At 44.8% G+C, this 27,510-nt stretch overlaps 3 protein-coding genes and 1 long non-coding RNA gene across 4 annotated transcripts; 3 read left to right on the forward strand and 1 right to left on the reverse strand.

Annotated features, from left to right (window-relative positions):
• The first annotated feature begins 2,136 nt into the window (after positions 1 to 2,136).
• On the forward strand, positions 2,137 to 3,874 carry LOC138975998 (toll-like receptor 2 type-2). Its single transcript, XM_070348792.1, has one exon. The coding sequence runs from the start codon at positions 2,186 to 2,188 to the stop codon at positions 3,485 to 3,487; it is 1,302 nt and encodes a 433-aa protein (XP_070204893.1). The 5' UTR covers positions 2,137 to 2,185; the 3' UTR covers positions 3,488 to 3,874.
• A 6,608-nt stretch (positions 3,875 to 10,482) lies between these two features.
• Positions 10,483 to 16,336, reverse strand: LOC138976004 (uncharacterized). The gene is made up of 3 exons (XR_011458840.1): positions 16,020 to 16,336; positions 13,252 to 13,549; positions 10,483 to 12,019 (listed from the first exon to the last, which is right to left on the reverse strand). It is a non-coding gene; the product is annotated as an uncharacterized lncRNA (long non-coding RNA).
• Positions 16,337 to 20,033: 3,697 nt separating this feature from the next.
• LOC138975999 (toll-like receptor 2 type-2) lies at positions 20,034 to 25,288 on the forward strand. The gene is made up of 2 exons (XM_070348793.1): positions 20,034 to 20,131; positions 22,685 to 25,288. The coding sequence occupies exon 2, from the start codon at positions 22,703 to 22,705 to the stop codon at positions 25,277 to 25,279; it is 2,577 nt and encodes an 858-aa protein (XP_070204894.1). The 5' UTR covers positions 20,034 to 20,131; positions 22,685 to 22,702; the 3' UTR covers positions 25,280 to 25,288.
• Positions 25,289 to 25,461: 173 nt separating this feature from the next.
• Positions 25,462 to 27,126, forward strand: LOC138976913 (toll-like receptor 13). The gene has a single exon (XM_070349807.1). It carries the CDS (start codon positions 25,462 to 25,464, stop codon positions 27,124 to 27,126), a length of 1,665 nt encoding a protein of 554 aa, XP_070205908.1.
• The last annotated feature ends 384 nt before the right edge of the window (positions 27,127 to 27,510 follow it).

Genomic DNA, 27,510 nt, shown 5'->3' on the forward strand with positions numbered 1-27,510 from the left:
TATTTGAGATTCAGGGCAAAGCTTCTGCACTAAATCAGGGAATGAATATTTGATTGTGACTTTTATGTTGTGGGTGATTGATATTTGCAAACGAAAGTCAGTGCTTTCTACCGTCTAGGTGTGTATGTTTACTAGTGTGGACATTTTTTGTGTGGTAACATCGGAATATAGGCGAAAGCTTGTTTCGGTGTGTCTGACTAAAAAGGTTTCCCCGTTTGGTCGATTTATCTCCAAGTTCGTTTGTTTCTTTCTTATTCTTGTTTTTATCAGAGTATCCAAACAAATTACGTTGGTGTTTTTAAGTTGCAACAACAACAACAACAATTAAAGTGTGCCATGCCTGCCAAACATTAGTTCATGGGGAGCATCTCGTTACTCCCCCGTATCGTTACTCCCCCGGCTCGTTACTAACCCTAACCCTAACCCTAAGGGGGAGTAACGAGCCGGGAGAGTAACGAGCCGGGAGAGTAACGAGCCGGGGGAGTAACGAGCTGATCCCAGTTCATGCATCCAACCCCAAACCCCTACATTTTGTACTCGCTTATCTTAGACTTTACATTAAAAGTACTCAGAATAGTGATCCAGGCATTCAATTCCACGATCTAATTTTCACTTTTTATTGGGACTGCTTTACGTGTGTCACAGATGGTAACGCTGGAGCTGATCAAGGACTGAGAACAGCATACATACTTCTGTCGCTTCGCCCATCAGCAGAAAATGATCACACGATAGTGGAAGCTGCATCCAAACTTCCTGCTTTGGCCTTCAGTCGGCGATTGCTTTGACCTTCAGTGGGAGATTGCTTTGGCTTTCAGTCGGAGATTGCAGCTTTCGCCTTCAGTCCAAGATTGCTTTCGACTTCAGTCGGAGATTGCTTTGACCTTCAGTCGGACATTGCTTTGACCTTCAGTCGGAAATTGCAGCTTTCGCCTTCAGTCGAAAATTGCAGCTTTGACCTTCAGTCCAAGATTGCTTTCGACTTCAGTCGGAGATTGCTTTGACCTTCAGTCGGAGATTGCTTTGACCTTCAGTCGGAGATTGCTTTGACCTTCAGTCGGAGATTGCTTTGACCTTCAGTCGGAGATTGCTTTGACCTTCAGTCGGAGATTACTTTGACCCTCTGTCGGAGACGCTCAAAAAATAGAAAAGACTACACGTGTGCATGCTTCTTCGTCCGTTAGTGTACGCTGTTCAAAAAAGGGTCACCTTCTTGCTTCGTCCGTTCGCTGGAGCTCATTGAGGGAAAGTAAAAGCGACATACATGTTCCCTTTTCGCCAAAACCGGACCTACCTAATTGAAACGTGTGTTACCTCCCGCTCAGCCTATTAGCTTTGATGGCGGCTCGACTTTTATGCGGGGTAACGCTTTGTCTAACTATTTGTTTAACAACACCTGTAGTTCGTGTTGCTTTGCAAATTGACGGCCACGGTACACGACACACACAGCGGAGCAACCAGACATCCCAAGCAGGTGTTACCGGTGATAACGCTTCCTGTTATTACCTCTGCACCTGTAAAGGTTCGGTGGCTAATTGTTCGTACAGCTATGGACGGCTGACCTTCGTCCCTGCTCTTCCGAGGAAAATCAAGCATCTGATATTCACCTTCAACAACCTGACGTCGATTCCTGACGAATCGTTCTTCGACAACGTGACTCGTCTTATCACCATCGACCTTCAAAGCAACGGGCTGGAGTACCTACACCCACAGACTTTCAATCATCTGACAAAACTGCAGGGAGTGAGACTGGACCACAACAACGGTCTGAACTACAGCGTGCTGAGGGCCGTATTCTCTGCGACTAACATCAAGAGGCTGTACATGAGAGGTCTGGGACTGGGTCCGCTTCCCGATGACTTCTTCCACAGGACTCCACCCTTGCGGTTGATGGTGATAGATCTAAGTGAAAACATGCTGCAGCGAGTGAACTTTTCTGTGTTTGCGCATCTGCGGTATCTGACAGAACTGTCATTGTCAAGTAGTGGGGTCACGTATACCACTCCAGGCAACCTGCCGTCTTTAATACGCTTAGACCTTTCCTCCAACGCCCTTCTTCGCTTGCCTGAGAGCTGCACACACACACACTCGGTTGAGTCGTCTCCATTTGGAAGAAAACTCGCTGTCTGATTTTTCGTCGCATATTTGTTTACCTAGTCTTGGTGTCCTTCACGTAGGAAAAAACCGCATGTCAACAATAAAAACGGATATGTTTGGTAAAAACAGCTTCCCAGCCTTGGTGCATTTGTCCTTGGAGTCTATGGAACCAATATCCACGATACAACGCTTTGCTTTTCGGAACCCTTCGCTTCAAACAATGTCGCTGATGTACTGTACCATTCCTTTCAGTGACGTGACTATAGACCCCGACAGTTTTGCTGGTTTGCCAAACCTGAAGTTGCTGCAAGTGAGCCATAATCTCGGTTCATACATACCTGACGAAAAATTCAACCGGCTGTTTGGTACCTTGACTAGTCTCGAGAAACTGTACATGGGTTCTTTTGGACTGCAGAGCGTTAGTAAAAACATATTTTCTACCCTAACCAGGCTGCAGACATTGTTCTTGTATCGAAACAAACTGACCGAAATACCGGACGGTACGTTTGATTCCTTCCACAACCTGACGGAGTTAAATTTCAACGACGCCCAGATACAAACCATACGGGAGTCGACGTTCAGTCAGACAACTCGAAACCGCTTACAGCACGTCGACTTCAGCGGGAACCCTTTGTTGTGTGACTGCGATCTGTTGTGGTTCCAAGACTGGTTTCTCACGTCCCCCGCCCTGTTCCAACACTCGTACAGACACTACACCTGCAGCAACCTGCCCCACACGCTTCTAGCGGCGTTCACGTTAAACAAACAGGTGTGCTTCCTGAGCCGCGAAGCGTACCAGTTCATCATCGCTACCGTGACCATCTTCATCGCTCTGCTCTCCGCGGTGGCCGCGTTCTACCAGTGGCGCTGGCACATCAGACTGCTTCTCTACGAGTCGTTCCGAGGTCGCGGCGAATTCCGCAGGCGTCGACGCCTGGAGACTGGAAGTTTCGACTTTGACGTGTTCGTGTCGTACACGAAGAACGACCTGTGGTGGGTCCGTGAGCATCTCATGCCGGAGCTGGAAGGCCGCCTGGGGCTGAGGCTGTGCGTGCACGAGAGGGACTTCTTGCCGGGCAACAACATCGTGGACAATATCGTGGACTGCGTGCAGAGCAGCAAGAAGGTGATGATGGTCTTCTCCAGGCATTTCGTTTCCAGCCAGTGGTGCCAGTTCGAGCTGGCGCTGTGCCTGCGCCACGTCATAGAGACTGATGACGCGTTGATCGTGACGTGTTTGGATGACATGACGTCTCTTGACGTCACGAGCACCATGGTGGCAGTGTTGAAAACCACGACCTACATTCAGTGGGACGAATGCCCGTATGCCATAGCTTCGTTCTGGGGAAGACTTGAGAGGGCGTTGAGTGAAATAATTTCGACAGATACCTGAGGGAACGATACAACGGTATCTGTTCATTTCAAGGCCCAGAAGCAAGAACCAGTTCACCTCACACACACACACACACACACACACATACACACACACTCACGCCCCTCTTCCAGCCCCCGACAAAATAATGACTGTGATGCCATATTTGTACTACAAAATGAGAGTGAAAAATACCGAGTAAATCCGTTAATGAAAATGAAGGGTTTTTTTCTAGACAGCGATACGATACCTGTGGTGCGTGCAGGCAAATGATAAACATCTAGTTTTTGGAAAGATTATTTGTGATTTCGCGCAAGCATGTTGAAAACGAGAAGATAAAAAGAGAGAGAGGAGAGAGTGAGAGAGAGAGAGAGAGAGAGAGAGAGAGAGAGAGAGAGAGAGAGAGAGAGAGAGCGCAAAAGAGAGAGAAATATAGGCGGAAAGAAGTACATGTGTTTTAGACAAATAAAAAAGCAAAACCTGATTGTGTATTATGTCTGCATCCTTTAAAGAAAAAAACAGAGACAAAATAATAGTCAACAAATGCGCGCACGCACAAACACACACATACTAGTACACACACACACATGCACACACGCACGCGCAAACACGCGCACACACACACATACTAGTACACACACACACTCACATACACGCGCACGCACACACACACACGCGCGCGCGCACACACACACACACACTCACACAACCTCTTTTCTTTTCTTTTCCCCCGGCAATCACTTTACACCTAGTATTGTCATATTTAAAATAACCTCATACGTAACTCGGTTTATCCTGGAGGATGCACACAGCCGTACGACAGGGGTAAACCCTTTACTTTGTAGAACCAAGCGAGAGCAAACAACTTCCTGGTGTAAAGGTTAGCAGTGATAACATTGAACACTACTTGGATACGCTGATACGCGGATTACAGGGATGTGTTTAAAGATATCTCTCTTCCTTAGGAAACCGTCAGATAAACCAGTGATGATATGTGCCAAGAGTTAGAAGCATCAATGCGCTTGTGAAAACACCCAACATCTGCAGACTAACTGGGTGGGTTTTTTGTGCGCAGTTCGATTTCGTGAATCTGAATTAGTTTCGCAGCTTGACATTGATGTCCGTTACAAAATGCAAACACACAGACATACACACACACACGAGGGCACACGCAGACACACACACACACACACACGCACACGCACGCACGCACACACACACACACGCACGCACACACACACACATACACATACACACAAACTCACACACACGCGCACGCACACAAACACATACTCAAACACACACACACACGCGCGCGCACGCACGCAAGCACGTACGCACGCACACAGACACACTCTTTCACACACACACACACACACACACACACACACACACACTCAAACACACACACTGACACGCGCGCGCGCGCACGCACCACAAACAAACACACACACACACACACTCAAACACTCACACACACACACACGCACACAAAAACAACACACACACACGCACACACACGCACACACACACTCCCTACTCTGCACAGAAACGAGCGAGGCCACAGATGTCTGGTATGTGTCAAAGAGGAAGATCGCTCTGCTGTCGTGTAAAAGCCTGGGCAGATCTATAGTCGTTTACATGATCGGTCCCAAGGGTACGAAGCTGGCAAAATACGTATCAGGAACGTGTCTAAAAAAAAAAAATGAATACTCTGACAAGGGAAACTGTCTTATTGCCTTTGAGTTGCAGCAACACGATTGCCTTACCATTTTCTCAGTTTTTGTCTAGTCATTATATATTGTATATTATGTGTGTGTGTGTGTGTGTGTGTGTGTGTGTGTGTGTGTGTGTGTGTGTGTGTGTGTGTGTGTGTGAGTGTGTGTGTGCGTGTGTGTGTGTGTGTGTGTGCGTGTGCGTGCGTGTGTGTGTGTGTTTTATTTTACACAGTTGTTTGTGATTGAATGGAATCTGGTAGATATTCGCTTGTATCTCAGCGTCATAGTCCAACAACAGGAAACATGACCAAAATATTGCTATCGTATAAGTATCCTCATGCAGGAAAGAAACGCCTTTGTAGCAGGAAATTATGTTGTACGTGATAAAAGTCGATGTCATTCAGATAATATCATCGCATGAAAAGACGTGTGATTTGCGACCTTTCTACAGCTTCATCGCCTCGAATCGTGTGGGTTTTTTTTAAATGCCCACTCGGCCTCGTGAAAACAGTTCGCCTCGCTGTTGTAGATCTGGTCAGGGGTTTTGCGTGGGATTAAACCATCCATCCATTGGGTCACATACCAAAAATGAACATTCTGGGTTTGTTTGTTTGTTTGCTTAACGCCCAGCCGACCACGAAGGGCCATATCAGGGCGGTGCTACTTTGACATAATATAACGTGCGCCACACACAAGACAGAAGTCGCAGCACAGGCTTCATGTCTCACCCAGTCACATTATTCTGACACCGGACCAACCGGTCCTAGCACTAACCCCATAATGCCAGACGCCAGGCGGAGCAGCCACCAGATTGCCAATTTTAAAGTCTTAGGTATGACCCGGCCGGGGTTCGAACCCACGACCTCCCGATCACAGGGCGGACGCCTTACCACTAGGCCAACCGTGCCGGTCACAACATTCTGGGTGCTCTTTGTAGGCAGTGGTAACATTTTTAGGAATTTACGTGAAAGGTACTGCTGGTGCTTTTGTTCGGAAATTGATTCATAACATTTTTTTTTTAACTCACCACAGCTCCCAGTCAGGGTGGTGATATTTGGTATGTGACCAAATGGAGGGATGGTTTTGCCCCATGTAAAACACTGGCCAGATCTGAGACAGTGAGGAGAACTGTTTTCAAGAGGTGGAATGGGCCTTTAAACTTGCTATTAAAAGGAGCTCACCATCGTGCACACGCGAACTGATTCAGATTTGTGTCATAGGGGATCTTAGTATATATAATGATCATGTTTCTCATTCAGTCTGGCCGGTGTCACTATTTCATCTTTCGCCTGTGTACATATTTCCCCCTCGACATATACTCAAGACTGAAATGTTGTTTCCTGGTAAAATTAAGAAGTGAAATTATTTATGGACGAAAAGCATGTCAGTTTCTTGCATGTGAAGAAAATTGGTGGTAAAATTTAATAGATTTCACCCCCAAAATCGAATTCTTAGAAAACGTGCACTGAGTGGTTACGTCCCTTGAGTAAGAAGGAAAACATTTTAGGATGAATCAAATTTCTAAGTTAAATAAAACAAATTGGTTGAACAAATTTGGCCCCATGAATGTAAGGTACACAAGGTCGCTCATCAGTACTATCGAAGGGTGTTTTTTTGTTCAGTGTAGAGTTTATACTAGATCAACGAGGCCGAGAAGCGAAATATCAACACGGCGAAAGATGAAAACGTCACACCGGTCTCGAATAGCAGCTAGCATCTGCTGAAGAGACATTAAAACCCAAAAACCAAACCAAACCAACCATTCAGTCTTGCGAATCCGATTTCTTGATTAACGAACAAACGAAGCAACATTTACGTACATATGTGCATAGAGTTGATAGTTGAAGTACAGATGTAAACAAAATAGGCAATTCAAAGCAAGGGACATGATTCGTATACACTGAGGATAATAAAATTCTCATGTTTTTGATTCGAACAAGCTCAGTATGGTTGTATTTACTTCACACAGCGCTTGAATATTAATAACAAAAACATGTAAAAATGTACATATTGAGTTTGGTGTGTGTGTGTGTGTGTGTGTGTGTGTGTGTGTGTGTGTGTGTGTGTGTGTGTGTGTGTGTGTGTGTGTGTGTGTGTGTTTGGACACCTTACATAACATTACTACAGTTTTCTTAATGTTTTTTTTTAAATTAATTCTACACGTTTAAGTGCATGTGTGTTTGTGTTTTATGCTTAAGCTTTAGTTTCAAACGTGGGTACACAGTTGTTCTTTTTTCGAATAAAGTAACTGCGTGTTTTGTGTTCTATTCTGTTTCTCTATCAGTACTCTGCGTGTGTGCTCATTTGATTGTTGATTAGTTTACATGTCCACAGTAGAATCTTAGTTATGTCTTCAGTAGTGTTTTGTTGTTGTTGAAAATGGCAATACCCCATGGTCAAGTGTCAGCCTTTATCTAAAAATAAATAGCACGTTTAGCCCTATTTTTTTGTTATTTCTAGCCTTTCTATCCCTTGAAATTACAGACAAATTCAATTTATCACTTTTACAATGGGTATACTCCTGCCTCACGCAGTGTCCCCGCCTGATGTTTGTTTGTTTGTTTGTTTGTTTGTTTGTTTAACGCACAGCCGACCACGAAGGGTCATATCAGGGCGGTGCTGCTTTGACATATAACGTGCGCCACACACAAGACAGAAGTCGCAGCACAGGCTTCATGTCTCACCCAGTCACATTATTCTGACACCGGACCAACCAGTCCTAGCACTAACCCCATAATGCCAGACGCCAGGCGGAGCAGCCACTAGATTGCCAATTTTAAAGTCTTAGGTATGACCCGGCCGGGGTTCGAACCCACGACCTCCCGATCACGGGGCGGACGCCTTACCACTAGGCCAACCGTGCCGGTTCCGCCTGATGTTACAAGACTATAACAAGAAATTCCTCCGAGGTAGGAAAAACACCCCCGTCAAAGGGAAATAACCTTCTCAGTTGGTGGCAGTGACTGAGTGAGAATGGTTATTTCCCTTTGACCATTAAGATGTTCCTCTATAAGTCCTTGTATAATTTTAATCCACCAATAACTCCCTAACCGTGTGTTTGACTGGTACCAATTTTTGTAAGGACCGTCTCAGGAATGTATAGAACCTGTTCACCAAGTTTGGTGACGATCGGTCCGTTCATTCTTGAGATCTATATGCGAACACAAACAAACAAACAAACAAACAAACAAACACATCGAGCGAAACCTATACACACCCCTATACCGGGGGTGTAATTATACTGCGAGCTTTGCAGTGCAACGAATCTCAGGCAACCGTGAATGCCTACAGGTGCAACGCAGACTCAATACCAAGGCCAACCGACAGGTTTTTCCATTGACCTCCGCGCAACGAGGAAGTTACATATCTGGAAACACCAAACGGCACAATGACAAATACTTTCCAACGTTTCAACAACATACCTTTTTTTTTTTTAATTCTGACAAATACTTTCACTTTAAGTGCCGTTCACATGGCAGATTTTCAACCAACTTTTCCCTACCTTTTTTCGGTTTGAAATTATTCCCGAGTTGTCGAGGCCGAGTCGGTGAAAAGTCTGCCATGTGAACGGCCCTGACGATTTATGTTCGATTTAGGACAGAATGATTTAGCCGCGACTCGAAAACTCGGCTGAGCGCTGCTCGACTCGGCCGCGACTTGGCGAAGATTTTGCGCAGACTTTTCTCATCGCGCTTACCGATTGTTAGCTCTGGCCACAGATATAATTAGACGTCTGTTCATATCTATGCTCTAGCCAGGCAAACTGCTCTTCCCGCATTAGAAGGTAGCTCCTTGGGCGGGGACGTAGCTCAGTTGGTAGCGCGCTGGCTTTGTAGCCAGTTGGTCGCTATCAGCGTGGGTTCGATCCCCACGTTCGGCGAGAGATTTATTTCTCGGAGTCAACTTTGTGCAGACTCTCTTCGGTGTCCGAACACCCCCGTGTGCACACATGCGCACGAAAAAGATCCCACGTTCACAGCGAAAGTCTCAGGGCTTGGAAAAGACGAAGACACGCATGCATCATCTCTCGTCTCTAGATTATCATGATCGTATTTCGATACTTTGACGAGACAAACCCAATGCTGGTGTGTCGAAGAAGACAGCCACAGCGGGCTTGTTCGAATCAAAGTATCACACCATATCTTCAGCGTATTACCAATACCTGTCCCAATATAGACCAGTTGGTCTAAGAGGACGTTAAACCCATAATAGTCAGTCAGCTCCGATAGCAGAACTGGCCTTCAAGTCTGGCGATAATCGCCGCTTAAAACTCGTTTGAGCGTTTGCGATTTTCATATGGGCAGCGAATTTGATTTGACTTTGCGCCGACTAAAATCGCTTGGAAGTTGGGGGAAAGTTGGTAGAAAGTCTGCCATGTGAACAGCACTTTACAGGACAAGGAAGGTGTCTTTGCACTGGCTTAAAATATTGTGATAGAGATGCGAGTAGCTCGCTGTCAAATGGAGAATGTTTTACGTTAATCAAAGGTATATATTGCAGGATTAAACAGCTTAAAGGCACACTCCTTCCAGTGTAAACATGTCAGATCACCATCTCAGACCGGGTCAGACTTTAAGACCATCCCTCCACTTGATCACATACCCAAAATCAACACCCTGACTGCTTGATGAGGTGAACATGATTTTTTTGTATGAATTCGTTTTTACATTTAGTCAAGTTTTGACTAAATGTTTTAACATAGACGGGGAATCGAGACGAGGGTGGTGGTGGTGGTGGTGTGTGTGTGTGTGTGTGTGTGTGTGTGTGTGTGTGTGTGTGTGTGTGTGTGTGTGTGTGTGTGTGTGTGTGTGTGTGTGTGTGTGCGCGCGCGTGCGTGCGTGTGTGTAGAGCGATTCAGGGAAAACTAATAGACCGATCTTCATGTAATTTAACATGAGTGTTCCTGGGTATGATATCCCCAGGCGTTTTTTTCATTTTTTGGATAAATGTCTTTGATAACGTCATATCTGGCTTTTTATGGAAATTGAGGCAGCACTGTCACACCCTCATTTTTTAATCAAATTGGTTGAAAATTTGGTCAAACAGTTTTCGACGAAGTCCGGACTATGGGATTGAATTTCAGCTTGGCAGCGTATAAATTAGTTAATTAGTTTGCTCATTAAAGTTGTCATTAAAATCGAGTTTTCACTAACAGAATTACAAATGATTGAATCGTATTCTTCACTTTCTCCTGAATTCAAAAATATATACACATTTATGTGAAATCAGTGGAGACAAGGCAGATGAGACACAGTTCACACAATTAACATACAAGCAAAAAACAACAGAGTCAATGCATAGTGTTGCTGCAGTAGGCCACCGAAGTGACAATTATTTATTAAATTCTGTAATTATTTTACCTTATTAAATTCTGTAATTATTTTACCTTACCTATGTTTTTCAAGAATAGATAGTTAATTGCCCAACCTGTTAATTAATTTAGTTTGGGATTCTCATGGAATCCAACAATTGAATTTCATTATAAAATCTAGAGAGTCCATAAAGCTTTTGGGGCTGTTCCGCCATAACGCTGACAATTGCCAGGCAATTGGCTGCGCAGCGCCAAAAGTAGGAAGTAAGAGAAATAGTGGCCTATGCAACAACACTGTTTAGGGGGAAATCCAACGGATGGAGACACAGACTTGAAACGATATGAGTAGATTTGAGCAGTGTTCTGGCAGCAGCCCTCATCCTCGTGGTTGGTAAAGACTATGTTGTTGTTGTGCCTTGTGGATACTGAGACAGGAGAACATCCTGCACAAATTCAAACAGAGAGATTCCCGGCAGTAAAATGGACACATAAATTGTACAGGAGTCATAATACTGTCTGCCTTTGCCAAGGAGCTGAAAAAAGACAAGAAATTATTGGAGGAGAGCTGAAAAAGTCTCTGCCGGAGGTTAATCCAAACAGACATGCATGACAGGGCAGTGACCATAATAACATGGGACAGGTTACAGAGCACACTCTGCCCTTCCTAGCTGTTGCACCACTGGGAGACACACCGAACAATGCAATTAACATAATAACACTAAGGAGAGGTTACAGAGCACACTCTGCCCTTCCTAGCTGTTGCACCACTGGGAGACACACCGAACAATGCAATTAACATAATAACACTAAGGAGAGGTTACAGAGGACACTCTGCCCTTCCTAGCATAACTGAACTCTCGATAAGGCGGGGTTGGAACTAGAGTGCGGACGAACGTTCGTCCCGTATGTATGTTTTGAAGGCATCCGATTTCCATCTTCCGAGCTGACGGGTCTGACAAGCCTCGCTCGGCTGCTGCAGTTGCTGCACCTATACGAAAGCTATAACAATGGTAATGAGAGGGGTCAACCTGACAAAAGACCAAAGCTCGTTTGAGCACTGTTTCGAATTCATTAGGTAGGACTGGTCTGCCAGAAGCCCATGCAAAAAGAGGGCTGTTACCTGGACGGCGCAATTGCAAGTAGGCTGAGGGAGGACGTTGGATCAGGGACGGCACACATCTTATGTATGTATCCCAGGGCAGACACATACGAGGAGATTGTAGCCGGCTTGTACGACTTATTCGTGAGGAAGGAAATGAACAGTGCAATGGTGCCTACTGGAATGGGAGGTGCTAATGCTAGGCAATGCTTGTCAGCAAACTCTACAAATAAGGTCCAGGCTCGACGGTATGACCTCTGAGTGGGTGGAGCAAGAGACGATTTGAGGAGTAGATTTGAGGAGTAGGCTTAACATGGAGGTTTGGGGTTCAAGCAGGGCAGCAGAGGTACCTGCACTGGGTTGTGTCATGATAAGTCTATCCTTGGAGGTCTGTTTGGTGAGAATATCCGCCAAGGCCAGATTATCTGTGTAAAAAGACAAACATTTGTTAGCGAGGGACTCTCCCCACAGTTCCACAGCCAGCACGATGGGGTACAGCTCAAGCAGGGTGATTGACTGAGAGCGCGCGCCACAGGTCGTTCCATGTCCCAGCAACCACTGAGCCAAAGACTGCTCCATAACCTAGTGAACCAAATGCATCTGTGAACAGGTTAAGTGAATCCGAGATCAGGAATCTGCCAGGAAGAACAAGAGATTTGCCATTGAAAACTTTCAGAAACAATGTCCACATGAACATGTCATCGCGGACTTCTTTTGCAATTCTGATAAAGTGATGGGGCTTGGACACACCGACAGTCTGTGATCAGAATCTGATGGTTGACACCAGATAGATGGTGCCTTGAAAACATTCAAAATGTGACTAGTATGACACAGACGGATGGTGCCGGTTACATTCAAAATGTGACTAGTTTTTATGTATCGTGGGCTGGGTGAGAGAAACGGGGCTGAAAGGATTGCTGGGGCTGTGATCCAAATTGAAACTCATGGGAGCGATTGCCTCTACCGCGGTTGTTTAAAAACCGAGGCAGGATTGAAAAGGGGTGGGTCACTGGTTTGGGGCAGTGGGTGGTTGGGTGAAATGCTCTGCACCCAGCATTAAAACACTGATGTTGATAAGAACATTGCGTGCCTGCTGAGCATTCACCTGATTTGTGGAAGGAAAAACATGCCCCGCTGGGGATGGGGACTTGTTGGGAAGTACGAGGGAGGGAGTTTGTAAGCCCAAGGGAGGTTGGGTGGGATGCCATCGTGGCATTCATATAAAGTTCCAAGTGAGTGGTACCCCAAATGGCTTCCCCTCGCTCGATCAGGCAACGAAACTGGGCGTCATAAAAACGCCAGTCGCCCCGCTTCCCTGCCATCTTGACCATGACCTCCATGTGGTGAGCTAGCCCAGGAGCTAGCTCAGGCCGTCTCGCAGTGACGATGGCAGAAAAACGGTTCCAAGCCAGGGTCCATGTGGTTGGGTCCATTTGGGGCTTCATTTTGGGGCGCTTCTGTAGATAAAGGCCAGTTGGGGAAGTCGGGTCAAACGCAAAGAGAGGGGGTTCATTAGCGGGATCTTCCAGTAGGTCATGTAGGTCAATAAATTGACCCTGCCAAATTTGGTCTTTTAGTTTTCCCGAAATAGTGGCAGTAACTGGGCTGGAAGACGATATAAAGTGGGACTGACCGAGGGTTACGGGAGGGTAGGTACCTGTTATGTCGGTGACGGCGTTGTCGATCACGTTCATCACAGGGTCCTCGGGGAGCTCAGCGGCAGCTTCCTGGGCCACCAACGCCTGGAGGACGGCCTGTGTGACCGCTTGGACAAGCGCCGGGTCAGGAGCTGCAGCTGGGGGAGCAGCTGGTTGCTGCCTGGCTCCCAGGGGGGGGGGGGGGGGGGGGCGACATCAACTGGGTGTGCTTGAGCCCTGATGGGTCCCCGGGTTGGTCTCCTCAGTTTGGCCGTAGCCGAGGCAACACCAGCGGCAGCTCTGCGCTTAGGAGGCATGCTGCAAACCAGGAATACAAACGGGCAGCCGAACTAGTGTTCTGTATGGAGGGTGTGCATTCATTGGCACAGAGACATAGCAGGAGAAGGAATATGAATCTATCGTTTACGAAGGCAAATCCTCAATCACACTGTAGTGGCCCAGTCAGCCCAATTAGGCTGAAGGACAAGTGAAGTTCGGAACATAAGTGCACTGGGGCATGCTTGGCAATAAACAGAAAGTGCACAGTGGCATAGAGCCAGTGCTTGGCATCAACATAAAGTGCATGGTGGCATAGTGCCAGTGCTTGGCGATCAACAATGTGCAAGGTGGCATAGTGCCAGAGCTTGAAATCAACATATATTGCACGGTGGCATGAGCCAGTGCTTGGCAAGTTCAAGGTGGCATGGGACAGAGCTTGAACTGAATCAACATAGAGTGCACGGTGGCATGAGCCAGTGCTTGGCAAGTTCAAGGTGGCATGGGACAGAGCTTGAACTGAATCAACATAGAGTGCACGGTGGCATGAGCCAGTGCTTGGCAAGTTCAAGGTGGCATGGGACAGAGCTTGAACTGAATCAACATAGAGTGCACGGTGGCATGAGCCAGTGCTTGGCAAGTTCAAGGTGGCATGGGACAGAGCTTGAAATCAACATAGAGTGCACGGTGGCATGAGCCAGTGCTTGGCAAGTTCAAGGTGGCATGGGACAGAGCTTGAAATCAACATAGAGTGCACGGTGGCATGAGCCAGTGCTTGGCAAGTTCAAGGTGGCATGGGTCAGAGCTTGAAATCCACATAGAGTGCACGGTGGCAAGAGCCAGTGCTTGGCAATCAACATAAAGTGCAAGGTGGCATGGGCCAGAGCTTGAAATCAACAGAGTGCACGGTGGCATGAGCCAGTGCTTGGCAAGTGCAAGGTGGCATGGGACAGAGCTTGAACTGAATCAACAGAGAGTGCACGGTGGCAAGAGCCAGTGCTTGGCAATCAACATAAAGTGCAAGGTGGCATGGGCCAGAGCTTGAAATCAACAGAGTGCACGGTGGCATGAGCCAGTGCTTGGCAAGTGCAAGGTGGCATGGGACAGAGCTTGAACTGAATCAACATAGAGTGCACGGTGGCAAGAGCCAGTGCTTGGCAATCAACATAAAGTGCAAGGTGGCATTGGCCAGAGCTTGAAATCAACATAGAGTGCACGGTGGCATGAGCCAGTGCTTGGCAATCAATATAAAGTGCAAGGTGGCATAGTGCCAGTGCTGGGCAATAACAAAATGCAAGGTGGCATGTGCCAGTGCTTGGCAATAACAGAAAGTGTACCGTGGCATAGAACCAGTGCCTGGCAAAAACATAAAATGCAAGGTGGCATGGGCCAGTGGTTGGCAATAACATCAAGTGCACCGTGACATAGAACCAGTGCTTAGCAATCAATATAAAGTGCACGGTGGCATGGTGCCAGTGCTTGGCAATAACAGAAAATGCACCGTGGCATAGAACCATACAAAAATAGCACATTCCACGGAGGGAGCCGATCATGACGTCATTCCGAAAACAGCCGAACATGTTGGAATTTCGAAAATGCAGGGTGCGGCATATGGCAGAACTCACACCCGCGGGGGCTTTTTAGCGCCAGCCAACAAGGCACCGCGAACTGATTTATAAAACTGGTGCAAACCGTGGGATTTCGAGCCAAGTTGCCAATTTGACGTTGATCGGTCAAACCTTCTGTAACATTCTGCTAAAACATAATCTATGTTTTATGTCCAATACCAAATATCTGTACATGGGAGATAACCACCTACTTTACATGTACTATAACCAGAAGAGTGGTCCCCCTCTTCCCTAACTAAGATGGCTGAATAAACACACATGTATTTTACCTCTGTCTCCTGAGTCCACAATCCGAGCGAATCCTTCATAACACACACACCATCAAACATTACACCTTCCGTTGTGGTTCCAGAAAGAACCAAAGGCACGCCGCGCACGGACGATGCGAGATCGTTGTTTAACAAAGGCCCACAGCATGATTACACATTTTACAGTAACTTGCGTGTTTTTCTTCCAGAGTGGTTTCATGCATTCGTTTTCTTACACACGAAGGGGCGCGTTGCCGAGGTAAAAACTTAGAAATGATGACGTGAGCGCCGGTCCGAGCTGCTATCACAGACGCAACTGCAAGAATCCGACCGGCTAACCCGCCGTTTGGGTCAGTGTCGAAGGAAATATCGTTATCGCCTATGATCAGCAATACCAGGTCGGGTTTCCGTACCGAAAGGGCTAGTATGTCTTCGTTTTCTAAAATGTCCAAAGTCTCTCCCCCGCGACACAAAACAACTTTACTGAATCGACCTTTCCCATCAGGTTGAAATCGGGGGGGGGGACCGAGGGTCTGTTCGACCGTAAAAATGGCCTACAATCACGGCGTGCTTTCCTGGCATCCCGGCAAAATAAGACTGATCAACAACGAAGAAAATTATAATGAATAACAGTACCTTAATGATCGTTGAAGCGAAGACACGGGGTCAAGTAGAAGAATAGAAGACACAAGAGAGCGAGAAGGAAGTATAAAGAAGAGAAGTTAGAGAAAAGACTGAGAATAAGTCAAAAGTATAGACAGAGCAAAAAAGTGATGTTGTCTGTAGGTAGACAAAGAAGAGAATGCCCGAATGAGGTCAAGGGGGAAGCATCCACGCGAAGCTGGCTGGCACAATCTCTGGCATTACCCAGCGATTGGTCCATGTGCTACTCATTAATATTCATGGGGTTACAGCAGAGGAATTCCGATTTCCCATAAATGTCCTTGTTTCCCACAAGACTTTATATGTCATGCTTACTCTAAAAATGTGCTCAGAAATAAAAAAAACAAGAAATTCCTCCGAGGTAGGAAAAACACCCCCGTCCTTACCATTCTCACTGCCACCAACTGAGAAGGTTATTTCCCTTTGACCATTAATATGTCCCTCTATAAGTCCTTGTAGAATCTTAATCCACCAATAACTCCGTAACCGTGTGTTTGACTGGTCCCAATTTTTGTAAGGACCGTCTCAGGAATGTATAGAACCTGTTCACCAAGTTTGGTGACGATCGGTCCGTTCATTCTTGAGATCTATATGCGAACACAAACACACAAACAAACAAACAAACACATCGACCGAATCCTATACACACCCCTATACCGGGGGTGTAACTATACACACCCCTATACCGGGGGTGTAAATAGGTTAAGAAAGTACTGCGTTCACACGCTTCTCGGAGACGAGCGTGACCCGTCTCGGTCTTTACGGTGTGGTTAGTCGAGACTATCTAATATAGTCTCGGCGATGACTGTTTTTTAGTGTTAATCTGTTACTTTGATGCCGACATCTTGACTCAATGTTTTTATATCGCTTCACGCGACTTGTTTAATTTACAAAATGTTTACATGAAAATTTCCCACTGTGCATGCACAGATAGCATCCAAGTTGTTAATTTTTAGCATGTGACCAAGTGGAGGGATGGTTTTATCCTATATAAAAGCCTAACTAGGTCTGAGATGGTGAACACTAGTGTTAAGCATGTGTGTAACTTCTGCCACAGTAGAATTATGTACTATAGATCACACTGTGTTCAAAAGTGGTTACAGAAAGGGTGTTCAAAAGTGGTTACAGAAAGGGTGTTCAAAAGTGGTTACAGAAAGGGTGTTCAAAAGTGGTTACAGAAAGGGTGTTCAAAAGTGGTTACAGAAAGGGTGTTCAAAAGTGGTTACAGAAAGGGTGTTCAAAACTGGTTACAGAAAGGGTGTTCAAAAGTGGTTACAGAAAGGGTGTTCAAAAGTGGTTACAGAAAGGGTGTTCAAAACTGGTTACGGAAAGGGTGTTCAAAACTGGTTACGGAAAAGGTGTTCAAAACTGGTTACGGAAAGGGTGTTCAAAAGTGGAACACTTCAATTTCAATCAATCAATCAATATGAAGCTTATACAGCGCGTATTCCGTGGGTACAGTTCTAAGCGCTTGTCGAAGAGTTGTCAACACATGACTAACAAAGAAACTAACATCTACAGACGGACACGAACCCTATCACACACTAGCAAACCCTGGTAAACATACAACAAACAACTGTTTAACAACAATGTACACATCAATAGCTAGGTCCAAACAAAATAATATTAAGCACAAAGAAAACACCCCTCACAGAGCACAGCACAAGAATGTCTTTTGGGGCACAACACATCACGTCGAACATGAAAGTCGCAGCCAGCTACGGGAAGAACTGAGTCTTCAACCTACTCTTGAACGCGTCAAGAGGGGGGCTCTGGCGAAGCTCAAGCAGCAGGGAGTTCCAGACGGAGGGGCCCGCGGAGGGAAATGCACGCTGACCAGCAGATGCGAGTTTCGAGCGAGGGATGTGGAGGCGGAGAGGGTCAGCAGCAGAACGAATGGGACGGTCGGAGGGCTGGGTGTACAGGTCCAGGGAGGATTGAAGGTACTCGGGAGCAGAGTCAATTTAGAGAGCGTTCGTTTTGTTTTGGTTGTCATATTGAAGAAGGAATCATTTTAGTTAGGTTCAGGGGTACAGCAACCTTATTTGACCTTAAGGCCCTCACTCACCCCCACTCACACCCCAGCCCCAGCCACACTCTTTATCTAGTTGCACTGAACAAGGGAGTTCCCCTTTCTTTTCTTTCCCCAAACAAGGGAATTCAGAACACGTTCATTCAAGTGTCACAATGCACGTCCTAGTTTGTAAGTCCGCCCTCGAAAGGCAGCGGAAAAAAGACTGTCGTTATTGAAGATAGCCAAGCGAAACAAGGACGTTAAAACTTGCTGGGTCTTGCAACAACTGCACTAAAACCCCATACAGTATAGGCAAACGCTATATGCACTCCGAGTGTATACATGATCGATGAGTCTGTATACACTCCGGCAATGGAAAGCTCTGTTATAACTCTTTAGCAAATGAAATGCCCCAAACAAGTCGTTAGGAAGTAGCCAATGAAAAATCAATCTGACGTATTGACTTCCGCTATCTCTATTGTCTCTATTTCGGAAGTACGAGGGTTGGCAAATAATGTACATTGACATAGAATACAACCACAGGTCGATGCACACAAAGTGTGTCTCATACTCCAACAATAAACTGACGTGCAGCATCAGTGTTGTGTGTGTGTTTGTCCTATGCGTACTTTGATACTATGATTTGAAAGTGCACTGCGCTCCTTCGCAAAATGGCGTCGCCTGAATGACATTCCGAGTGTTGATGTGGTTGTCTGGTCTTTAATTCTTGTGCACTGCGAGAATGAAATCTACATTACAGAAAAGGCTGTGGAGCATCAGATTGTATTTGGTTTTTTCACAACTGCTACCGCAAAGTAGCTTTGGATTGCAAATTCGCTACGCGACCGGAAGTATACGCCAGAGTGTATACAGGGGCTGAATCGTGTATACACTCGGAGTGCGTATAGCCAGTGATTAAAGTATATAGTGGAGATCTACGCTGTGCGTAGTATTTACCTGAAAATTAATAAGTCAGAATTGATGATCATGCTATATAATGTTGGGATTTTTACTTCAGTTTTTAGGTGTTTGACTTTAATACCTTTTCAATCAAAACGAACGTGAAGAACAGACACCGCAATTAGAGAGTTTTGTACTGGACAGTATCTAAGCACGTGTCCTAAAACCTACGTTATCCTATTTCAAATCTAAGTATCTGAAAATAACTGTGTTATTATTAAAGTTGATCTATTTTCCGGGACGTTTTCCGGACAAGATTTATAACTTTTCGGAAAGGAGATCAAGAGTGTTAATAAGTTTTCAAGTAACAAACTGTGTAAAAAGATATCGCTGTTAAGAGCTTCATTAACTTTACCGTGACAAGCCTAAATGTACATATTTTCAAACACGGAGACCTCCATGTAAACTGAAAAAGGGAAAACAAGTCAATCAATCGAGAATAGCCAAATTGGTCATGAAAAATCAACAACTAACCAAACAAATTTCTACTCGACGGGCGCAGTGGCGTAGTGGTAAGACATCGGCCTCCTAATCGGAAGGTCGTGAGTTCGAATCCCGGCCGCGGCTGCCTGGTGGGTTAAGGGTGGGGATTTTTCTGATCTCCCAGGTCTACTTATAATCATGTGCAGACCTGCTAGTGCCTTATCCCCCTTTCTGTGTACACGCAAGCACAAGACTAAGTGCGCACAAAAAAGATCCTGTAATCCATGTCAGAGTTCGGTGGGTAATAGAAACACAAAAATACCCAGCAGGTCCCCCCCCCCCCCCCACCCCACCCCCGAAATCGGCGTATGCTGCCTGAATGGCGGGATAAAAACGGTCGTACAAGTACAAATCCACGCATGCAAAAACATGAGTGAACGTGGGAGTTTCAGGCCATGACCGCAGAAGAAGAAGAAGAAATCTCTACTCTATGCGGAAAATGCCCCTTTAATTTTAAATGCCTTGGAAACATACTTCCTCGTTCTGACCCTTAAAAACTCAGCGCGAGAAAACATACAGGTCCCTTACTTCCTCGACCCAGCAGATTTGTTAATACATGTAACTGTAAGGGAAAGTGAGTCCAATTTCATACAGACGACTTTCCAACACAGCCGTCGGTCGCCTTAGAGTGAGTGTGGATCTTTTTATATTTAGTCAAGTTTTGACTAAATATTTTAACATCGAGGGGGAATCGAAACGAGGGTATGGTGTATGTGTGTCTGTGTGTGTGTGTGTGTAGAGCGATTCAGACTAAACTACTGGACCGATCTTTATGAAATTTGACATGAGAGTTCCTGGGTATGAAATCCCCGAACGTTTTTTTCATTTTTTTGATAAATGTCTTTGATGACGTCATATCCGGCTTTTCGTGAAAGTTGAGGCGGCACTGTCACGCCCTCATTTTTCAACCAAATTGGTTGAAATTTTCGTCAAGTACTCTTCGACGAAGCCCGGGGTTCGGTATTGCATTTCAGCTTGGTGGCTTAAAAATTAATTAATGACTTTGGTCATTAAAAATCTGAAAATTGTAAAAAAAAATAAAAATTTATAAAACGATCCAAATTTACGTTTATCTTATTCTCCATCACTTGCCGATTCCAAAAACATATAAATATGTTATATTCGGATTAAAAACAAGCTCTGAAAATTAAATATATAAAAATTATTATCAAATTTTTTTCCCCGAAATCAATTTAAAAACACTTTCATCTTATTCCTTGTCGGTTCCTGATTCCAAAAATATATAGATATGATATGTTTGGATTAAAAACACGCTCAGAAAGTTAAAACGAAGAGAGGTACAGAAAAGCGTGCTATCCTTCTCAGCGCAACGAATACCCCGCTCTTCTTGTCCATTCCACGTGCACTGCCTTTGCCACGGGCGGTGGAGTGACGATGCTACGGTCTTGCTGCGTTGCGTTGCGTTCAGTTTCATTCTGTGAGTTCGACAGCTACTTGACTAAATATTGTATTTTCGCCTTACGCGACTTGTTTCTTCTGTTTTACTTTTACTCTCTCTTCTGCTTGTTTAGTAAAATTGGTTTCATTTAATTATGTAATGTTAAACTTGTGGGGTCCTGATTTGGCCTACATGGTCCGCTGGACTCAAACAGCAACAATTAACTAACTAACTATCTCTTCTGCTCCGCTTTTGTGTTTTAGTGACAATATTTGAATTGATTCGGATATTTTAATCTGTAAAAAAATAAATATCACAGATAACTAATCTTACTGGTCTTGTGCTTGCGTGTACACACGAAGGGGGGATAAGGCACTAGCAGGTCTGCACATAAGTTGACCGGCCCCGGGGAGATCGGAAAAATCTCCACCCTTAACCCACCAGGCGGCGGCGGCGGCCGGGATTTGAACTACCGACTTTCCGATTAGGAGGCCGATGTCTTATCCACTAGGCCACTGCACCCGTCGTATTTATTCAAAAAATAATGGCCACCTCCAGTCCTGGCCTTTCCAGATTTCTAAGTACTTTCCGACTACGAAATTAACATTGATCATGTAAACCATTTTTACTATTGTTTTTTTCCCCAAATTTACTAACGCCAGTCCTTGAAACATTTAGAATACCGATCTTAAAACGAGCCACCACCAATATAACTCTAAATTGTTTCATCTTTCGTAGAGCTTGGTAAAACAATAATAAAAAACGCTGGCGCTGGACCCGAGTACTCTTCAGACTGGCTCGCTCCCCCAGTATGGAAGTTTTTGTCTTGTGCACGTGGATTTAAAAAAAAATTGTTTTTATTTATTTTACACAATTAAAAAAATTATTAGAGTAAAATAAAACATTAAAACGTTCATAATAAACAATAGTTCATAATAGTAAACAAGAATTAAAAAAAATTAAAAAAATTGGACCGCCCATGCCGGGAATCGAACCCGGATCACTTGGATTAGAAAAAAAAATTTTTAAAAAAATATTTATTTTACACAATTAAAAAAACTATTAGAGTAAAATAAAACATTAAAACGTTCATAATAAACAATAGTAAACAAGAATTTTAAAAAAAATAAATAGACCGCCCATGCCGGGAATCGAACCCGGATCACTTTGGCCATAGACTCTCTCGTGCTCTCTGTCTCTCTTTCACCGAGACCAAACCCTGCATTGTAGTTTCTTTGCCGAGACCATATCCCCACCCGTTGTCTGGCTTGCAAATCATGCTTTTCTCGTCACTGCGTGACGTGTTCGGCTCAGGCCGCCCAAGTCTCCCCTTTAGTTCAGTGACTGGCTGTTCGCAAAGCGACCAGCCTCCCACCGCAAAAACTCCCCCCGTTAAGAGTCGTTTTGGTGGAATATTTCGCATTTAGGTCCCAGGTAACATTATGAAGTTTTAATACGATCAATCGGACCTATTATCAAGTTAGTGTATCAACTTTTGAACGAACTGCGCCCAGTAGTTTCCCAGCAATAAGCTGTTAAGTCGAGACGGACAGATACACAGACAGATACACAGACAGACACACAATTAAAGTCTGCAGGACCCTAGTACTGCGTACTCGGGGATTAACCTTTTCTACCCCTGCGCACGAAATTTCTTCCTGGAAAAAAGTTTGCTTTCTATTTACTTGTGAAGGCTTTAAGTGTGAATAGTGCATATATAATATTATGATATGCGTTACGTTAATCATCCTTACAGTGAATAACATGTTGATTTGTTTACAGGCTATTCCAAAACAGACCATGACGGCCAAAAGTACACCAATGACTTATGCTGTTTTTATGCAGCTCGTAAAATGCATCTGCTTCGCTACTTCGTTCGTGACAGTATCAGCCTACCTTGTGCAGCAACATGACAACGAACATCCTCCGCTGGAAAGTATTCAGAACAGCCTCACTTACCCAGACACATCGTCCCAGATAGTTTCGGGAACCTCACCGCTGTTTGAATCAGTGTCAAGAAGACAAGATCGCAGTGCCACGTTGCGGTCTGTATTAACAAGAGATGACAGTAAACCATACAATCCATCGCAACAAAGACACAAGCCTCTCAAACCAGACATGCTAACGGACTGGAATGATGAAAACTTGTTCGTGCCAGGAACCATGGGGAGAGCTTCTAGCGCTGCAGGGAAGGCAGTGTCGCAGAAAGACCACGACGAGTTAGTCTCACGAGACAGGCTACCGCCACAAGAAAACATCGAATTTCGAATTCCCGACGAGCCGATGTGGCAAAGAGAGACTGGTGTTCCAGTGAAAACCGCGACATATTCTTTTACTGAAGATCCTGTAAAACCCACAGCAGATTATACCAGAAGAGGATACCCTTGCATTGAAGAAAAATGCATATGCAGTGGTGTAACTGCGAACTGTTCACACAATAATGGAACATTGACTGTGGTTCCAAAGCTGCCCCCCAAAATTGAATACCTGATCTTTTCGTTCAACAATTTAACCACGATTGATGTCGACACCTTTAAAAACGTGCCAGAACTTACCCACATTGATCTGAGGTATAATGGATTGAAGCAAATTGGGCGCAGGACATTCGATTCATTGACAAAACTGACGAAGCTTTGCTTAGATCACAATGAATTGAAATACTCCGATATAGTACCCGTCTTTTCTGCTGTGGCTCTCCGATTTCTGATGCTAAGTAATATGAATCTCGGGCCGCCACCTGCTAATTACTTTTCTCGCACACCGTTGCCCCCTTTGGAGTTTATTGACCTGACTGGCAGCCATATAACGCATCTGAACCTGTCTGTGTTTGCGCCTCTGAGATCGCTCCATCGCTTGCGTGCTGCGGACAGTCATATTATGAGTTTGAGCAAAGATTACGTTTCACAGCTGCAACGCTTGGATCTGCAAAACAACGCACTATTTAAACTGCCACAAACATGCAGGAATGGTTCTTCTTTATTCCCGAATTTACGACGTCTGGCGCTCATACAGAATCAAATTTCTGACATTTCTGGTGACATCTGTCTTCCGCGGCTGACGTACCTGGATTTGAGTTATAATCCCTTTATAGTCTTCTCAACAGACATGTTCAACGAAGTCAGGTTCCCAAAGCTTGAAAGCCTGTATCTCGCATTAAACCCGTTCGTTAAGACGATTGAAAAGTTTGCGTTTCGAAGTCCCACGTTGAAGTTGTTATCATTGATGTATTGTTCGATTAGATTTAGCACACAGTTTATCGACCCTGAGTCTTTCGCAGGCATACCCAGACTTGACACTTTGCAGGTTAGCCATAATCTTGGCGCTGGGATACCCAACAGTAAATTCAATCAGCTGTTTGGCTCTTTAACCAGTCTACAGACTCTTTACATGGGGAATTTTGAACTGCACTCAATCCACAAAGAAACCTTTTCCAGCTTGACACAGCTTCGACGACTGTACCTGTATCGCAACAAAATCTCCGAAATCCCCGATGGAGCTTTCGATTCTTTGTTCAATTTAAAAACGCTTGTACTAAGTTACAATCAAATACAAAAAATACGGGAAAGTGCCTTCAGTTTTGACACACAAGAGCGATTAGTTCAAGTGGATTTTAGCCAGAATCCTTTCAGTTGTGACTGCGACATTCTCTGGTTTCAGAAGTGGTTCCTGGCCTCGCCTCATTTGTTTCCCGGCTGGGAGACAAGCTACGCATGCGAAAATATCCCCGACAAAACCTTGCACTCCTTTGTTTTGGACGAGCAAGCATGTTACTTGAGGCTTGCGCAGTACAAAATTATCCTTACTTGTGTCACCGTCTTCATCATCATCTTGTTCATGATTTCGGTTGTGTTTCAGTATCGTTGGCACATTCGCCTGATGCTGGCGTTTAGAGGTCACAGTGAAATCATGAGACGTCGACTTCAAGAAGAAGACTTTGTTTACGATATCTTTGTTTCGTGCGCCGAAGAAGATGACCACTGGGTCCTGGGCCATCTCCTGCCAGAACTCGAAGGGCGTCAAGGTTATCGACTATGCTTCCACGAAAGAGATTTCCTGCTCGGCAAGACTATTCTCAACAACATCGTAGACAGTGTTAAAGCCAGCAAGAAGTTCATGATGGTCTTCTCAAAGCATTTCGCACAGAGTCGCTGGTGTCAGTTTGAATTGGATCTGTGCTTGGGTCACGTGATGGACAATGAGGACGCGTTGATTGTGACGTGTTTGGGAGAGGTTGCGTCACGTGACGCCACCAGCACTATGGTGGCGGTGATGAAAACCACGACCTACATTCAGTGGCAGGAAAGGTTGGATGAACGAGCCTCGTACTGGCAACGACTCAACCTGTCTTTGCACGAAATTATTCCTCGTACTCCGTAGAAATGAGATTCAGAAATGTCTACCGTGTGTGCTGATTATGCTGTTTCTGTTTCTGGTTTTCAAATGCGTTTTTCAGTTGTATAGTATAATGGTGTGTGTTTATTTATTTTTTTTAGTTATTTGTGTTATAATGTCACTACATTTCTTCGGTTAACTTTTGTGTTCTAATAAATTATATCTGAATGACATCGACTTCTAAATCCCCTAGTTCTCCTCCTTTCATTCTTACCCTCCCCTCCGCCCACACCAATCCCCCACCCCCACCCCCAGCCCCAACCCCGTCTCTGCCCCGCTCTCTCTTTCGCCAAGAATGTTATGTTATCATGTACAAAACAATTGCTTGCTACAAAGGCGTTTCTTTCCTGCATGAGGATACATTGACAAAACTGACGAAGCTTTGCTTAGATCACAATGAATTGAAATACTCCGATATAGTACCCGTCTTTTCTGCTGTGGCTCTCCGATTTCTGATGCTAAGTAATATGAATCTCGGGCCGCCACCTGCTAATTACTTTTCTCGCACACCGTTGCCCCCTTTGGAGTTTATTGACCTGACTGGCAGCCATATAACGCATCTGAACCTGTCTGTGTTTGCGCCTCTAAGATCGCTCCATCGCTTGCGTGCTGCGGACAGTCATATTGTGAGTTTGAGCAAAGATTACGTTTCACAGCTGCAACGCTTGGATCTGCAAAACAACGCACTATTTAAACTGCCACAAACATGCAGGAATGGTTCTTCTTTATTCCCGAATTTACGACGTCTGGCGCTCATACAGAATCAAATTTCTGACATTTCTGGTGACATCTGTCTTCCGCGGCTGACGTACCTGGATTTGAGTTATAATCCCTTTATAGTCTTCTCAACAGACATGTTCAACGAAGTCAGGTTCCCAAAGCTTGAAAGCCTGTATCTCGCATTAAACCCGTTCGTTAAGACGATTGAAAAGTTTGCGTTTCGAAGTCCCACGTTGAAGTTGTTATCATTGATGTATTGTTCGATTAGATTTAGCACACAGTTTATCGACCCTGAGTCTTTCGCAGGCATACCCAGACTTGACACTTTGCAGGTTAGCCATAGTCTTGGCGCTGGGATACCCAACAGTAAATTCAATCAGCTGTTTGGCTCTTTAACCAGTCTACAGATTCTTTACATGGGGAATTTTGAACTGCACTCAATCCACAAAGAAACCTTTTCCAGCTTGACACAGCTTCGACGACTGTACCTGTATCGCAACAGAATCTCCGAAATCCCCGATGGAGCTTTCGATTCTTTGATCAATTTAAAAACGCTTGTACTAAGTTACAATCAAATACAAACAATACGGGAAAGTGCCTTCAGTTTTGACACACAAGAGCGATTAGTTCAAGTGGATTTGAGCCAGAATCCTTTCAGTTGTGACTGCGACATTCTCTGGTTTCAGAAGTGGTTCCTGGCCTCACCTCACTTGTTCCCCGGCTGGGAGACAAGCTACGCATGCGGAAATATCCCCGACAAAACCTTGCACTCCTTTGTTTTGGACGAGCAAGCATGTTACTTGAGGCTTGCGCAGTACAAAATTATCCTTACTTGTGTCACCGTCTTCATCATCATCTTGTTCATGATTTCGGTTGTGTTTCAGTATCGTTGGCACATTCGCCTGATGCTGGCGTTTAGAGGTCACAGTGAAATCATGAGACGTCGACTTCAAGAAGAAGACTTTGTTTACGATATCTTTGTATCGTGCGCCGAAGAAGATGAACACTGGGTCCTGGGCCATCTCCTGACAGAACTCGAAGGGCGTCAAGGTTACCGACTATCCCAGTCAGCACACGATATCGGGTCGATATCGGTCCGATATCGGATTTGACCGGATATCTCGGACCAAGATATCCGATATCGGTCCGATATCGGTCCGATATTGGATTCCAAGTTTGCTCATCAGATTAACGTTAAATTAATGTTAACTTTTTACGTTAATTAAGTTAACATTAATTTAATGTTAATCTGATGAGCAAATTTAGAATCCGATATCGGACCGATATCGGACCGATATCGGATTCCAAGTTTGCTCATCAGATTAACATTAAATTAATGTTAACTTTTTACGTTAATTAAGTTAACATTAATTTAATGTTAATCTGATGAGCAAATTTAGAATCCGATATCGGACCGATATCGGACCGATATCGGATTCCAAGTTTGCTCATCAGATTAACATTAAATTAATGTTAACTTTTTACGTTAATTAAGT

This window comes from Littorina saxatilis, linkage group LG9, assembly GCF_037325665.1.
Source record: "Littorina saxatilis isolate snail1 linkage group LG9, US_GU_Lsax_2.0, whole genome shotgun sequence".
Classification (NCBI taxonomy): domain Eukaryota; kingdom Metazoa; phylum Mollusca; class Gastropoda; order Littorinimorpha; family Littorinidae; genus Littorina; species Littorina saxatilis.

Coding starts and splice junctions, on each gene's coding strand:
- LOC138975998 (XM_070348792.1), top strand. CDS start 2,186: ATGTCAACAATAAAAACGGATATGTTTGGTAAAAACAGCTTCCCAGCC.
- LOC138975999 (XM_070348793.1), top strand. CDS start 22,703: ATGACGGCCAAAAGTACACCAATGACTTATGCTGTTTTTATGCAGCTC.
- LOC138976913 (XM_070349807.1), top strand. CDS start 25,462: ATGACATCGACTTCTAAATCCCCTAGTTCTCCTCCTTTCATTCTTACC.